General features: G+C 40.3%; 2 protein-coding genes across 2 annotated transcripts in view; one reads left to right on the top strand and one right to left on the bottom strand.

Annotated features, from left to right (window-relative positions):
- The window catches only part of LOC127622630 (ventricular zone-expressed PH domain-containing protein), a 160,578-nt gene that overhangs the window by 107,299 nt on the left and 36,464 nt on the right, over positions 1-16,815 (bottom strand). The window lies entirely within an intron of this gene.
- On the top strand, positions 7,761-14,430 carry LOC127622632 (pentraxin-related protein PTX3-like). Its single transcript, XM_052096643.1, has 3 exons — positions 7,761-8,052; positions 10,199-10,774; positions 12,745-14,430. The coding sequence occupies exons 1-3, from the start codon at positions 7,902-7,904 to the stop codon at positions 13,374-13,376; spliced, it is 1,359 nt and encodes a 452-aa protein (XP_051952603.1). The 5' UTR covers positions 7,761-7,901; the 3' UTR covers positions 13,377-14,430.

Raw genomic sequence — 16,815 nt, 5'->3', positions numbered from 1 at the left:
TACAACATATGACATTCAAAACATATAATAGAGCAACATAACAGTGCAGTGCAACAGTAAACTGTCTAGTAGAGTTCGGTACTATGTAGCTGTATGTGTGTAACCGTATGCTATGTTAGCTGGGGGGTAGTATTAATGTAGTCTCAAGATTTGTAGTAAAACAATCATCTGTCTAATTTTAATTATGCAACCTCATCTGTCAGCATGATGTTGGTGGATCACGTTCAGTCTTTTTGTACTTTAAGTCATTGTTTTGGCTGATGCAACAAATTAGATGGCTGCAGTTCACTTAACGCCACAGGTGTCATTTATAACAAGGTTAATGGTAAAGCTTGGGTTCTTTCGTTCACTTTCAAAGACCAAATCTGACATGAAATCCTTCTTAAGGGTGTATTACACTCCATGATTTTAATAGCGATTTTTCCCAGTTGTAAGTAGGGCAGAGTTGGTGCTAGTCAGCTCCAGTTTGCCGACCTTGATAAAGTCGGGGTCCGAGAAAATAGCATAGTATAAGTTGGGCACTGACTCTTGATTACTTACCCCCGAACTAGGATTCCATGTAGTTAAAGGATTTTGCAAATATCATTTTGCAAATATTGCAATGTGATCGAATGATCTACCATGCTCTCAGCTTCCTTCATCCCATACATGGGCTGCACTGTGAACATGCAAAATGATTCACAGGAAATAAGCATCTTCTGATTGAAGGTCTTCTGACTGGCTAAACAAAGAATCTCACATATTTGTTTGCTGTTTACAGAAACCCTGATTTATTTATTTTTTTTTCAGCCTCTGATGAGAGCAATTAAAAGGCAAGTAACTAAAAAAGGACTTTTTCCATTGAGAGTTTTTCCAAACATGTGACCTTTGTTTCTCTAATGATAACATCAGAGGCTGTGCAGAAATACTGTTTCTCTAAAGCACAGCTGATCTCAGACAGCATGTTATTACAGCGGTTTGATGTAGATCTTTCATGTCCCCAGTGAGAAAAACACACATGTCTGCTGTGTAAATGTGAGTATGTATTGGTAGTGTTGGGAATAGGAATGCCAATAGTGTCAGTCTTTACAGTCTCTCGTTAATACAGAGTACAGACTCAACTTGGTACCTGAAACATCTGACACTTTACTTAATCTGCATCAAGGTCTCCTAAACAACCAAATTGGCCCGGTTGCTAGGGAGGGTAGAGTCACATGGAGTAACCTCCTCGTGGTCGAGATAAGTGGTTCTCGCTCTCAGTGGAGCTTGTGGTAAGTTGTGCGTGGATCGCGGAGAGTAGCATGAGCCTCCACATGCTGCAAGTTACCGCTGTGTCATGCACAATGAGTCACGTGATAAGATGCGCAGATTGACAGTCTCAGAGGTGGAGGCAAATTAGACTTTTCCTTCACCAACCAACGCCACTATGAGGACCTAGTAAGTTGTGGGAATTGGGCATTCCAAATTGGGAGAAAAAAACTGGATAAACCCCCCCAGAATCTCATACTCACGAGTTGTAATACAAAGAGCAGGCACAAAACTGTAAACTTAATGGTAAAAATGCATGTAAAAATCATCAATATTCATAATATGTGTTACATTTTTATCGACAACAAAAAATAGAATATACTGTATGATGGTCTCATGACATCTAGTAAAAATTTGTTCAAGATGGTGAAATGGAATTATATTGTACGACTTGGCTCGTACAAAAAGGTATGACTTTTATTTCCAAAGAGACCAACTAATTAACAAACAGCTTTTCAAACTCATGCAATACAGGCATCAAATCTGAGCTTTCTTATATCCAACACATTAAGAAGGGAAACATCTGTGAGCAGATTTGGTTGCGCCAATTCAAATGAACTGTCAATCGATAGAGATTTTGCTATATAATTTATATTGCGACATGAAAGTATGTACGTTATATCAGAGGGCAGGGCTTCACGTGAGACTGAGAGAAATTAACAAACATGGACAGGGTTTTTTCGGCGGCCACCCAGCAATAAACAAGAAAAAACTGATTGCCAATGTTGTACACAACTTACCACACGCCTCATTGAGTGTGAGAACCCCTAATCGTGACCACGAGGAGGTTACCCTATGTGACTCTACCCTCCCTAGCAACCGGGCAAATTTGGTAGCTTAGGAGACCTGGATGGAGTCACTCAGCACGCCCTGGATTCGAACTTGCGACTCCAGGGGTGTTAGTCAGTGGGTGTCCAGGGGTGTCAATACCATAGTTTTGCTTCTTAAGTAAATGTATCTCGTTTTAAGGATGTTTCGATATTTCTATTGGAAAACAAGACAAAAATTTAAATACATATTTGTAGTTTGTTGGATTTTATGTTTTTACTTATGTACTCTTTTCTTTGTTGGCTTGCTATGAGAAGATCTTGAGGAAAGTTTATAATAATAATTATATTGGGCAACCACATAGACAGAAATGTGACATAATGCAACATTTTGCCACCCCTATCGGGTTGGATACATCTCCTGGCCCTATTAGCAGGCAATATGCTAACACTGAATCACACGGTTTAGAAAGTGTAACCATAACACAAAAACACTACATGTGTTATAAAAAGACTGATGTGAATATACTGCATCACTTAAAATTCAGATTAGTGAATTTTCTGACCTTTGCCATCGGTTATGATGTAGGGGCTGCTGGAATTTCATATAACTAGCACTTTCATTCAAAGATGGCAGATACACAGCTGACCTTCCGTTGTGTTCCCTTCAGAGACAATGAGGCCAGTCATTCACATTTGTGCTGTCCCGTAACTGTCCCCGATTTCACATTGAAAAACGCCTCTCTACTTTTCACACCAGGCAAGAAAAACTACACGTAGGTAGCCACATTATTGTTGGAAGTGGTACGCGTGTTGGGTACAAGCTTAACCAGTGCAAGTTCATGCAAATATTTTGTGTTAATCAGGGTCTCAACCGAGAACATGTTGATTAGAAAAATTCGGACTGTTACTGGAGTGATGACTAATGTAAGGCTCACGTTCGTCAAACACTTGACGCTGACGTAATTATTTTGGACCAATCCTAGCTGACATAAGCAGAAAAATACATCTGTTGGTGTTCAAGGCATTTAATGTTGCAGACATATTAATGTTAACCTCCCAATGGGTCCATGTCATGGCTGTGACCCTCAATTTCCATAAAACTCCACTTGTGTCCTGCAAATGACAAATATATCACTCCTCCACCAGCCTCAGGCAGTCAGACAAAAATTTGATTTGAAAAGATTTCGCATTTAAGCGCATTTCTAAAAATTTGCAATCTAAAAATAAAGACTCAATAAGAATTGTTGCGCATTTCCTTCCACTGCATAATGTGCATTATCATGAGGGAGCCACCTCGTCATGATGGAGCAGCTGAATGACTTCTGCCTGCTTTGGGGACAGTTTTATTTGCGAGATTGAAGTATCTCATTTTATTAAATGCATCCATGAGACACCACAGAATAAGAGTAATATCTGATATAATGTGGGCTGAAATAGCTACGATGCCGAAACACCTCCAGTCTCTGCATACCTGGGAGAGCCCGCTCTCAAAACTGTTCTGGCGGATTGTGAGGACCCACTTTATCGACCAGCTGTAGGTTAAACACTTCCGAATGACAAGTACTATTTTCAAAGAATTGTGTGCCAAGGTCGGACCTTTCGGTGGGCTAGTCACAATCAAGCTATCGCACACTCATAACACATGCACGAATGTTCAAAACACGTCATCATTTTGCGAATAAACCATTTCCATCACATTAATGCACATTTTAACTAATGCGAAACTCTAGAAAATCCACCTCCTCATAGCGCATTCAATTTTAAGTGAATTTAGAAAGCATATCAAGCATTTCCATTCAGGATTTCTTATGCACAATTTAAAATGTGCATAGAAATTGATGGATGGAAACCCAACTAGTGGCATCTGTAATAAGCACCAAAAATGTATATGACTCAAATCCCATTATCCCCCTTAAAACAATGACAGCATCCATAATGTGAGCTTGACAAGCTTGGGCTAGATTTATCATCTTTAATATTAAGTCATCACAAAAAAAAAAGAAAAAGAACGAACTTTTGTGGACATTTACGCCCAGTACAAAATGGAATATCTTGGTATATACATACAGCAGATAAATATAAATCAATAGATTTGGTCTAGCACTGTCAGCAGCATGTGTGTTGTTCCCACTGGTATATATAGAACTGGATCGCTGACACAACGGTAAACTACCTACAGGAGGTGAAGCCACCGGAAGTGTTCGAGTTTGTTAGAGGTGGACACTGTTTGAATCAGGTATGGATTCTTGCTCGGTATGTCAGGTATGGTAACTTGCTCGGTATGTTTGCGTTGTAGGGATGTACATATATAGTACAGATATTAAATTGTTGATTAAATGACTAATGTTTACTTGCTGAAATTAGATGATTTCCTATAAGTCAACAGGGACAATGGAATGCTTGGGTATAGAAATACAGTACTGTATGGCGGCACAGTGGCTACACTTTTATGATGTCACGAGCAATCCAGTTCTATAATATATATATATATATATATATATATATATATATATATATATATATATGTGTGTGTGGTTGTCCCTCTATAAACTCAGTTACTGGATTGGGAATTTGGACAAGGAAAAGGGTAGGTTTTAAGGTAGACAAGGAAGGTAAAAAAGGAAGGTTTGTTAAGGGAATGGTAAGTGAGTGGTCAGATTTGGTGTTGGAGTTAATATTAGGGTAGAAAATGGAGACTGGAGTAAGAGTTTAGGGATTTAGAGAAAAAAAATTATTTTAGGGATATAGAGAATATTATTTCCTTGTTCACAGTGAATAGCCAGTGAAGCCATGTAAAAAGCACTGCAATACAGAGTTACTGCTAAACCAAGCAACTTCCTATTGGTCAATGCTGCAAATGTGCATGCCAAAGTTCACCAATCTTGAACCCCGTGCAAAATTTGCGGAAATTTTGGACATTTTTATGAGAGTTCAGTCAAGCAAAATCCCTAATTGTGCGTATTCCAAATGAGATGACTATACACTCACCGAGCACTCTATTATGAACACCTGTGTACCAACATATTCATGCCATTATTTAATCAGCCAATTATGTGGCAGCAGTGCAATGCATAAATTCACGCAGATACGGGTCAGGAGCTTCAGTTAATGTTCACATCAACCATCAACATGGGAAGAAAATCTGATCTCAGTGATTTGGACCATGGCAAGATTGTTGGTGCCAGATGGGCTGGTTTGAGTATTTCTGTAACTGCTGATCTCCTGGGATTTTCACACACAACTGTCTCTAGAATTTACTCAGAATGGTACCAAAAACCCTGTGAGCGGCAGTTCTTTGAATGGAACCACTTTGTCGATGCGAGAGTTCAACTGACAGAAAGGCTACGGTAACTCAAATAACCGCTCTGTACAACTGTAGAAAGCAGAACAGCATCAGAATGGACAACATGCCAAACCTTGAAGTTGATGGGCTACAACAGCAGAAGACCACATTGGGCATTTTATTATTAGTGCTTGGTGAGTGTATTTCACCAGCAGAATTTCACTAAGCAAAGGTAAAGGTGACCGAGCCATAAAACATGGTTTACTTTGCATTATAAGAATGACAGTCGGATGCTCACTGAAGTAATTGTTGAGAGCGATTCAAATGAAATACAGAACGTCTAATAAAGGAAACATCAGAAAACCTTTTTCTCTGTGGAAAAAGTACCTTGAGAAGTTCATCTGGTATATTTCCTAGATAGCAGATTTGTAGATTCACAAAATATACTTAGAAATCTAACATTAAAAACCTAAAGAAGAACAAATATTAACAAGCATTGAAGATGGAAGCACAAGGAATTATTTGATAAATGTCACAGCAGCTATAAAAGTGTGGACACGAAGGTGTTATGGCAAGGAGTTGATGAACAAAATTTGAATAAAGGTGATTGTAAAGGGATCAATGGAAAGGAGGAGGCGAGAACCAGCTTTTCAATATAAATAATGTTTTAATGATAAACTTAAAAGACCACATAAACACACACGTGACGGACATGTCCGTAAACGATCTCTCTCTCCCACACGATCCCCTGCAGTCAGCCTTTAACCCTCACGGAGGCATAATTAGCCTAATACGGGACTGGATGCGTAGGATCACGACCCGGCCACGCCCTCCCCCCTGCCACATTACTCCCTCGTTCTCTCAGGCTGGGGAGCCCCCGGCCTGACGTACATCCCCTCCCCTCTTTCCCTGGGGGAGGGCGCGCCTTCTGCGCTGTCTGCCAGGCAGGTCATCCCCATCTACCTGGATGAGGGAGGGTACAAGGGGAGGAAAACAGAAATACAATAACAGTGTAGTACCCCCCCAAAAAAACTGTAAAATTTAAAAGAGGGAAAAGGCCAACGCAGAGCGACAGTGAGAGAGAGAGAGAGGAGAGAGAGATGAAAAAAAAAACTCTTACTCGCCAGTTCTCAGATACGCAGCAGCTTGTTCCTCGGCCACTCCTCCACCCTCTATCGGACGACAGCCGCGCCTCTCCAGGCGGATCCGAGGCAGTCCTCCAGCGCCTGGCGGACGGAACACGGGGAACAGAAGGGGTCTCCCCCACCCCAGGCAGCGGTTCTCTCGCTCCAGGCGGTCGGCAGTGAGCCCCTCCCCGCTCGCGGTCGGCGGTCTTAAACCATGCCGCGTTTCAGCGGCCGGTAGGCTTTTCCTGTGCCCCTGGCAGCGGCCCTGACCGCTCTAGGTGGTCAGCTAGGAGCCCCTTCTCTCCACGCGGTCGGCGGCCATCGTCCTCGTTCAGGCGGCTGGGCTCCTCGTCCCCCGGCAGATGGCCGCGGCTGCTCCGTTGGGGTGGACGGTAGTGGCGAGAACTCTACTACGCCGTATCCCTCCTCCTTCCCGGCTTCAGCACCAGTGTAACGGGATCAATGTAAAGGAGGAGGCGAGAACCGGCTTTTCAATATAGCCTAAATAATAGTTTTAATGATAAACTTAAAAGACCACATAAACACCGTAAACGATCTCTCTCTCCCGCACAATCCCCTGCAGTCAGCCTTTAACCCTCACGGAGGCTTAATATAATTAGCCTAATACGGGACCGGGTGCGTAGGATCACGACCCGGCCCCGCCCTCCGCCCTGCCACAGTGATTTTTTTTATTTAAAATAGTCTCACAAATTTGTCTCGGGTTTGGTGTGAATAGGCTTTAAGGCCCATCGGATCTTTTGGTTAGAGTTAGATTTACTGATAGGCTTTGATGTATTATTTTAATTGAATGTTCTTGGATGTCCTGGCAACAACAAATAAAATGTTGATTCAGGAATATGTTCTGATGTTTAGGAGTACAATAGATCTTAATGAAGTAAAGAAGAATGCAAAAGGAGGTAAAATTATAAAGTTAAAATGCAGAGAATCAGATAGATAATGGGGTGCAAGTGGTAATGTCACTTGATCCTTATTAAAATTTGGGGAACAAAGAACATTAAACCTCTGTTGTAAAACTAAACCTAAAAGCACAACTATGGTCACAAACAGTAGAGTGAAAACCTTTAAAGACTTCCCTAACTTCCTTTAGCAGCTCATCTCTCTTTTCCTCTTTCCTAAGCTTCCAAGACAAGCGTTTTGTCTTTCTGCCTATTGCAGGAGCATTTTGATTACACCACCCATACTACCTCCAACGAAGAATTGCTCACTGGAGCTAACTCTAATTCTCTCTCTCTCTCTCTCCACTATGTTTATATAGACCACAGAGCTCCTCTATCCAGTTCAGTTGCCTTTCAGCTGCAGTTCACCACACTCGCAGGAGTGCAGCCAACAGATTGCTCAGCATCTAACAAGGAGGACCAACAAGGAGAGAGAAAAGACAACTACAGACACACTGACTCTTGATCATATTGAAACATGGCTAGCATGTCTATGTGGCCATTCCTCCTGGCCGTGTGTTTGGTTGGTTCATTTTCCACAGCAGCACCTGAGAGTTATGAGGATGATATTGAGGTGGGCTTTGGAGACAATTATTTTAACGAGTTAACGGAGGAGGACCAGACAGCAGGTGAGTGACATCACTGAATGATTACAGTATGATCAACTACAGTATGAGTGTGTTTGCTTCATTTGATTGCTGTGAAGGAGAAATAAATAAATACGAGTTCTGCAATCAGTGTGAGTGTGTGTGTGTTAGCACATGTCTTTGTCAAAGGGGCTCACCTGGATAATGAGTTTAAAATATAAACAAAATGCTTTATCAGGTAACCTAAAATGTGCTTCATGTGGTAACATCTAAATTAACTGATTTTATTCAAGTCAAAAACATTCTTTATTATTTAAATATTATTATGACTGAATCCACATTACATAACATTAGGTTACACCAACAAAAGCTATTTTAAGGGTTAAAGCAAGTAGAAATAAAAGTGTTGGAATTTGTATATAAGGGAATATTTACTGAATAGGTGTGTGTGTGTGTGTGTGTGTACTCAACTCTGTAATTACACACATTACATGTGACAGAAAGAGATGAATGCTTTGCAAGTGGCAGAGGTTATTCTATGATTGTGTACTGATTGACTTTTATAACACCCTTAAGAATACACGCAAACACACTCTCTCTCTCTGCCAGCAAGAAATGGAGAGAACACGAGAGAGAATGAAAGACAGACAAAGAGCCTCAAGCTTTGCAATTTGACTTTAATTACTAGATTTATGCAAGAAATAAATAAATGTAATTGTGATGGTCATCCCTCCAGCTTTATATATGTTAAGCAGTTAAGTCAACTATGAGAGTTCAACTGTATATTTCATTCTAAAAGTAGAAATCTATATGAATACATTGTCCTACATTCTCCAAGTTAGTTAGGAACTTGGCTGCGTCTGAATTCGTGTACTGTCAGAGTATGCGCTTCTTTTTTCATATTTCTCGTTGTTAAAAATCTACATTCTTTAGGTGTGCAGCAGTGGCGTAGTGCGTGCTGAAGTGGTGGGTATACTGTGAATTTAACACATTAACTTTGATATGTTTGCTTATATGTTCTTTTTATCACTAGTAATATGTTAAGCATTGTGTAATATAATTATGTAGCATAATGTAAAACTAGAATAAAACTTAATGTAAAACTAAAACTGCCTCTTGGTTATATTTTATTTGTGTACAATAATGTGCTCAGTTCTCTGTTTTCCTATTAACACATATACTTTGAAATTATCTGACATATCACAAGACAAAAAGCATGATTGTCAAAAATAACATTTGATATGATTACAGGACAACTCCGATAACTTGGCCAGCATGGGTGCAGTTCATATTTTCAGATTAATAGCATATGTTGTGTTTAAAATCATAAATATGTTAAATATGTTCGTGTTTGGTAGCATATTTTAATTGTGACTTGCACATTTCACTGTAAATGCTAGAAATGTCCCACTTCCTGTCCTGAAACTGAGAATATGATTGTCCAGCTGAATCAGACCAGTCTGTCGACAGACTATTTTAAGAAGTAGAGTAGATTTTCTATTCTACTTCTTAAAATAGAAAATTCACAATTCGCTCAAAGCAGTTAAAAGTTATGGAACAAGAGCAGCTTGTTGTTCTGGTGGCCTTTTTTTACATATCATTACTAATTTTAGGTGAGAATATACAAAATCTTTAGAAAAATAGGTGGGCATATGGCATACGTGCTAGACTACACTGCTGGTGTGCAGGTGAGTAGCGTGAATACATTCCTGGGCATACTTCATCCTGGAACTTGACCCAAATAAATGTCTTAGTAACACAAGAAATCTGTCTTAGATTTTGTTAAAAAGCACAATTTAACCACAGTGAACGACTTTATTGGTACATACAGCACTTTCAGTTGAAAAGAGCCCCCCCGAGACACAGTTCTCCATCGTTTTTAAATACAGTGTTTTGAATCTGACATTTCTGCAGTTTCAGTGGCATGACAGGATAGGACAGTGTTCAGTGGATGTGCACTTTAGAATCTCACCGGCCATTGTAGACCATCCATGTATTTCTCAATTCAGACATCTTACTTTATTGATATACTGGTTTTGGCATACAATATAGTAGGAAGTATGCATATGTATGCGCTGTAATACCTTCAAACTCAACACAAGATGTCACCTTACTTACATATACAGTGTCATTTAGCCTCACTCTTTTTCTCTCCGTGTTCCTTTCTTTCAATCTCTATTTCTCTCAGGAGAGACCCCCACAGCTTCCCCAGAACCATGCAAAGCTCCCACCTTCACAAAGTGGGATAAGCTCTTTACCATGCTGGAAAATTCCCAAATGAAAGAGAACATGCTGCTGCAGTATGCCGATGACATCATCAAGGTAGAGCTGCAGACACTGAGAGCTGAGATGCTACAGTTCTTGGCACAGTACGGTGGCTTTTGTGCATCTGCAGCTGAAAGCACGGCTCGATGGGCCGGGGCTCAAACTGAGTTGAGAATACAGAATGCACTGGAGCGCTTGCAAGGGGCTTTGGCTGTGCAGAATGCACAGCATGATGCAGCCCTGCAGCAGCTACTGTCAGCCAGTGGAAACCAGGCTATACAGCTGGAGCAACTGGAGAACAGCTGCTTGAAATGGGGGGGGGGTATAGTCTCCCAAGCCAAGAGTTTTCAGGCCCGACATCTCATGCAAGAGGTGACTGAGACAGAGAACGGAGGCAGGTTGGGGAAGAATCTGGCAACCATCTCGAGTGACCTGCAAGCCATTCGGGAACAGCTGACCCTTTACACAAGATCAACCTTAGCAAACATGCTTCCATCAGGTGAGAGTACCGACACTTTAAAAGGCAAATGTAGCCCATGATTTTTGCCACTTTATTGAGGAGCAGAGTGAGGACTGGAATCGTTTGGTAAAGAAAGGGGGAATGTATTCACGAAATGTCACAAGCTGTACTCAACCTTTTGTTGACTGCATGCTTCAAAGTCTCGAACTGCTTCATATACACTAACAACTACGCTATGACTCCAAAAACAGGCCATCTTTTGGATGGGAAGGGTAAAATGCACATGTAGATTATGTCATAGGTTTTGAGCAACAAAACAAGATGCTTCTATTCCAACACCCTTTGCAAGTGTATTGTTTTGTGTAAGTTAATCTTTTGAGCATTATTTTGGAGAAGATTGAAACAGACCGCCAAGGTGACGATTCTGCATTGGTGCAGTAAATTTTAAGTTGTAAATCTCCGATTAATGAAAACCAGATGTTACGATCAAACCATTAGCCAACTTAGCTGACTAACACAAATACATCAAATAACATTAACTCACATGACCCCTGCACAGACCACAATCACCCAACTTAGGAGATGGATTTCCAACAGAATCTGAAAAATAATGTTTAAGTCCCAGAGACTTTCCCTAAGCTCCTTCTGAGCTGGGAACAAGCTCTGTCCGCATCAAGAGAGTCTTCGCCTTGTCAGTAAGCCGGATACAGTTTCCAGTCAACATAAGCGAAACATGATTTAATCTGCGACTGCCCCATGCTTTCTACATAAAACGGCTTTGTTGAGGTAGAGTAAATGAAAGGCAGAGGGAGGTTTAATCATTAACAGCTACACAGTGTGACCACAGCAAAGCATCCAGGGGGAAAACAGAACCAGATGAGACTGTTTAGAGAATGAGTTAGCCTCCCAGAGGAGGAAACCTAAGACAAATGTAATGTAAATATTGTAAGCCTTGGTAGGAAAGGAGAGTGGTGTCTTGTCATAACCAAGCAATCACCCAGTGGAGAGAGAATTTACCAATCCATTAACCCAACCCCCTTCAATCACTCTCCAACTGTGGTACAAGAATTCCATTGTAATTCTTCTTGCTGTTTAAGACAGGTTTATCTCTTATTCTCTCATACTCGGGCACAAAACTGACTGCTTGCTATGTAAATGATGGTCACCCTGCTGAAAAGGCCCTCTTAACCAACATGCAATTCCCATGGTGGTCTAGGATGGTTAATGCTGGTTTGACGCTAGTCTAGCTGGTGGACCAGAATAGCCATACTTTTCACCAGCAAAACCTTGCTAGTTAAGCTGGTTGACCAGCATGTTTTTCCTTATGAAGCCAATTAAGCTAGTTTCAATGCCTGGTAGGGTAACCAGCATTCCTTGCAGGGGGACCAGTACCCAAAACACAACATAAGCTGGTTGCTAGCAATACTAGTCTTTTCAGCAGGACAGGCGAGCATGAACTCAAAGAAACACAACTGCTCAGGGTAGACCATTGTTGGGTTCTACCAGTTTGAGTCTCAACATGTTCAGCAATGAAGAATTTCCAATAGTGAGGAAAAGATGCCCTTTGATCTCTGAGCTCTTTTGGGAGGCTCAGCAGATGCAAAATCTGGACGAGATCCACAATGACTACATGTTTTCAATGAAAGTTACACTAAGAACCACCAGTAAAATATAAAGGACGTATTAATGATTACATCACAGAGGCCTTTGCTTTTTTTTTTTTTAAATGCACTTTTTGATCTTAGTGCTTCATAATGTAAGATTATAAACCATAATAATCCCAAAGTGGTGAACCCTCTTCAAAAGATTTGACAGAGTGAAGGTTATCCATAGAAAACTAGTCTTTTACAACGTAATCTTATGCACCTACTTTTGGGTGGAGTTGTGTTCCCCCAATGGTTTTCCTTTTGACACACAGTATACTGGAACAGACATCACAACAGATTTATTCGGTTCCTTCTAATAGGGGAAATTAACATATCCCACTCTTAATTCTTCTTCCTCTTTAGGCTGTGACACAGGGCTGATCTTCCCCATGCGTTCTTCTGCAGCTCATGTTGAAGTGTCACCCAAGAGACCCTTCCAGACCAATGCAGTTACCATCTGTCTGTGGGTGAAACTGACTGAGGTGATCAACAAGACTGTCCTCTTCTCTTATAGCACAACTAGCAACCCCTACGAACTACAGCTGGTGCTGAATGGCAAGAGTGTCCTATTTACAGTGGATGGAGAAACCCATTTGGTGGAGGCTTCAGAGGCAGTGCAAGAAGGTCGGTGGGTGCACCTTTGTGCAGTCTGGAGCTCACAACAAGGCCTTGCCTCTCTGTGGGTGAATGGTCAACAAGCTGCTAATTCTCCTGGAGTAGCCGAGGGTCACGAGCTATGCAGCAAAGGGAGCATACTACTGGGGCAAGAGTACGGACGTTACTTTAGGCATCTTGGTTTCCAAAACACATTTGATGTGGAGCTAGCTTTCACAGGCAAGATGACTGGCGTGAACATGTGGGACAGAGTCTTGGATTCAAAAGAGATATCTCAGCAGGCACGAGTGGATGGGAGTGGTTGCGGTATTCGTGGTAATGTAGTGGCATGGGGTGTGTCTGTCATTGAGCCAAAAGGGGGAGTCAAGTTAATCTACTAATTGTTCCTACTGTCTTAACCACCTGAGCCCTTTATACTGATCAGCTGAGCTACTTAAGCACATATTAAGAACCTGCTATGCTACATCTGCACACAACAGCAATTTCCTTCATTTTAGATGTGTGGAAAAAAATCCCTTATAGGGAAAATGTCATTTACGGTGGATTGCCTGTCATCAAGCAAGTTAAAGATAAAATGCTGCCATTCGAGGGACATCATATCACTCATTCTTAATTTTTAATTTACAATGTTCCATTTTATAAGAACGTTTTCATTTAATAGAGAGTGATGGAATTTTTTAAAACATGTTGTGTATTGTCATAATATTTATCTTGTTTGATGTTTACATTCAGATCTGACATAATTTGTAATCTATTTGTAATGTAATCTTTTAATGCAGTGTGTTATTTTTTTCTGCATTTGTTTTTTTTTTTAAACCTAAAGGCTGTTACATATCTCTAAAGTGGTGGCTATTTCAAAATACTTTGCTCAATGAACACTGCTAATGAATACGTTTTTTGTCTTTGATGCATTTAAACACAAAGACGGTTGCTACGTTTTGATGATGTAACAGTGGAAAATGTTTACAAGATCATGTGACTTTATCTTTGTTTTCACCAAAGTGATTAAATGTATTATAATGTAAATTGTTTTTGATAAAAGGCTAAAATGAATGTATAAATGTACATAGATGTTTTTCACTAAGGGACAGGAAACACAAAACTTAAAATAAAAAAATATAAAAAGATTCTGTCATCCAGCACTCAAACCTATGAATGAGCCACATGCATGAAGCATAATACAAATATGTATTATTAAAAGAGTAGTATATAAAAAATGTAAAGGGATGCCAGAATTAGTGATCAAGAGATTATTAATGAAAAGGCATGAACATAAACCTAAATTTATTTTCAAGTGAAAATTCAACAAGTAAAAGAAATATAGGGAGGTACTTGATTTTGTCTATTGGGAACTTCATCAACAAAAGAGGGCATTCTGTACCAGAGATTGTAATGACCTGTGTAGGAATACTTCCCTCCTGAAATCCCAGTTACTACATATTGAAGAATGATAATAAAAATACTTTCATTGAAATAACATGTACCGAATAGGGTTCATTTTGATTTAATGGCTTTTTGGCTCTTAACCTAAAACATTGTCTACATCTGATGCGACCAATGAAGCATCACAACCACTGACCTATAATGTTGAACTAGACAGCGATAGGGGGCAAAATGTGACTGTCTATTCCGGAAGGTCAGAGATGGTGAAACATCAGCACCTGGTAGCCATTGTGGAAGTTGGGGCATACCAATATGGTTGCTAAAAACTTCTGGTGGCATCACATCCTGCTGGAAGTGTATCGATGCATCAGCAATCCAGTTCTATATTATATACTGGTACTCAGTGTTTGAATTGAGTTAGAGCCTATGGGGGTTCCCCTTACTCACCTCTTTAATCACAGTTTTATAGAATTATCATCAAACTTTTATATTTTTTCTCTTGGATTGAACAAAATGACAGCATCACATGTTTACCTGACCAGAACATGTGAGACATTTAACATTTTTACAGAGCACATGCATGGCTCTGGGTGGCACTGGTCATCACTCAACATAAAAAGTACAAATCATTGGCTGCATGAAAGTGCTCAGGCCTCAGACTGATTGGTGGATCCAGATGGTGGTAGGGAGACCACATTCTTGAAGGATATTACTCATAATGAGCATCGCTAGAGGGATTTTGGGAGCCATTCAAGGGCTTTAATGTTTCAAAAACACTTTTCCACCTCTACATTTCCTGCTCCTGTAAAGGGAGTACACATCAGGAGGGCTGTGTCAATAACACACTCCAGATCACTACAAACATTCACATAGTTCCTCCGACATGACTTTAACATGAGACACCTGTGTCGAGGCAGCTGGAGGCACGTATATACTAAGGAAACATGAGACATTTAAGCAGCTCCGCAAAACATTTTGAAGAGACTCAACTAGTTGTACGTTGAATTAGCAGCCTGCCCTGCAAAAAAAAACATATGTTGTCTTTTGGATGCTGGTCACAAACACCTCACTCTGGTGTCCTTCCTGGGCTGTTTAATTGATCAGCAAGGTGTAAACTTGTGAAAAGCCAACACATGAAGTATTTGACCAAGTTGGTCATGGGTTTTTTTCTGTACCTACTCCATTTTCTCATTTACTGTTGAAGTCAGAAGTTTACATATACCTTAGCCAAATGCATTTAAACTTTTTAACAATTCCTGACATTTAACAGTAAAAAAAACCTTCCTTATCTTAGGTCAGTTAGGATCACTACTTTAGAATAATAGTAGAGAATGATTTATTTAACATTTTATTTCTTTCATCACATTCCCAGTGGGTCAGAAGTTTACATACACTTTGTTAGTAATTGGTAGAATTGCCTTTAAATTGTTAAACTTTGTTCAAATGTTTTGGGTAGTGTTCCACATGCTTCTAACAATAAGTTCCTGGAATTTTGGCCCATTCCTCCAGACAGAACTGTTGTAACGGAGTCAGGTTTGTAGGCGTCCTTGCTCGCACATGATTTTTCAGTTCTGCCCACAAGAATCGTATTGAAGTCACGGCTTTGTGATGGCCATTCCAATATCTTGACTTTGTTGTCCTTAAGCAATTTTGCCACAACTTTGGAAGTGTTCTTGGGGTCATTGTCTATTTAGAAGACCCATTTGCGACCAAGCTTTAACTTCCTGGCTGATGTCTTGAGATGTTGCTTAAATACATCCACATAATTTTCCTTCCTCATGATGTCATCTATTTTGTGAAGTGCACCAGTCCCTCCTGCAGCAAAGCACCCCCACAACATGATGCAGCCACCATCATGTTGGGATGTGTTTTTCAGCTTGCAAGCCTCACTCTTTTCCCTCCAAACAGTAAAAAAAAAAAAATTCATTAGACCAGAGTACATTTCTCCAAAAAGTAAGATCTTTGTCCCGATGTGCACTTGCAAACTGTAGTCTGGCTTTATTATGGAGGTTTTGGAGCAGTGGCTTCTTCCTTGCCGAGCAGTCTTTCAGGTTATATCGATATAGGACTTGTTTTACTGTGGATAGATACTTGTCTACCTGTTTCCTCCAGCATCTTCACAAGGTCCTTTGCTGTTGTTCTGGGAATGATTTGTACTTTTCGTACCAAACTACGTTCATCTCTAGGAGACAGAATACATCTCCTTCCTGAGCGGTATGTTTGCTCTGTGGTCCCATGGTGTTTATACTTGCATACTATTGTTTGTACAGATGAATGTGGTACATTCAGGTGTTTGGACATTTTTCCCAAGGATGAACCAGACTTGTGGAGGTCCACACTTTTTTTTCTGAGGTCTTGGCAGATTTCTTTTGAATTACCCACAATGTCAATTAAAGAGACACCGATTTTGAAGGAAGGCCTTAAAATACATCCACA

The sequence above is a fragment of the Xyrauchen texanus genome, chromosome 29 (assembly GCF_025860055.1).
Source record: "Xyrauchen texanus isolate HMW12.3.18 chromosome 29, RBS_HiC_50CHRs, whole genome shotgun sequence".
Classification (NCBI taxonomy): domain Eukaryota; kingdom Metazoa; phylum Chordata; class Actinopteri; order Cypriniformes; family Catostomidae; genus Xyrauchen; species Xyrauchen texanus.
Note: the sequence above shows the minus strand (reverse complement) of the source record. Positions and strands in the feature narration are given on the sequence as shown.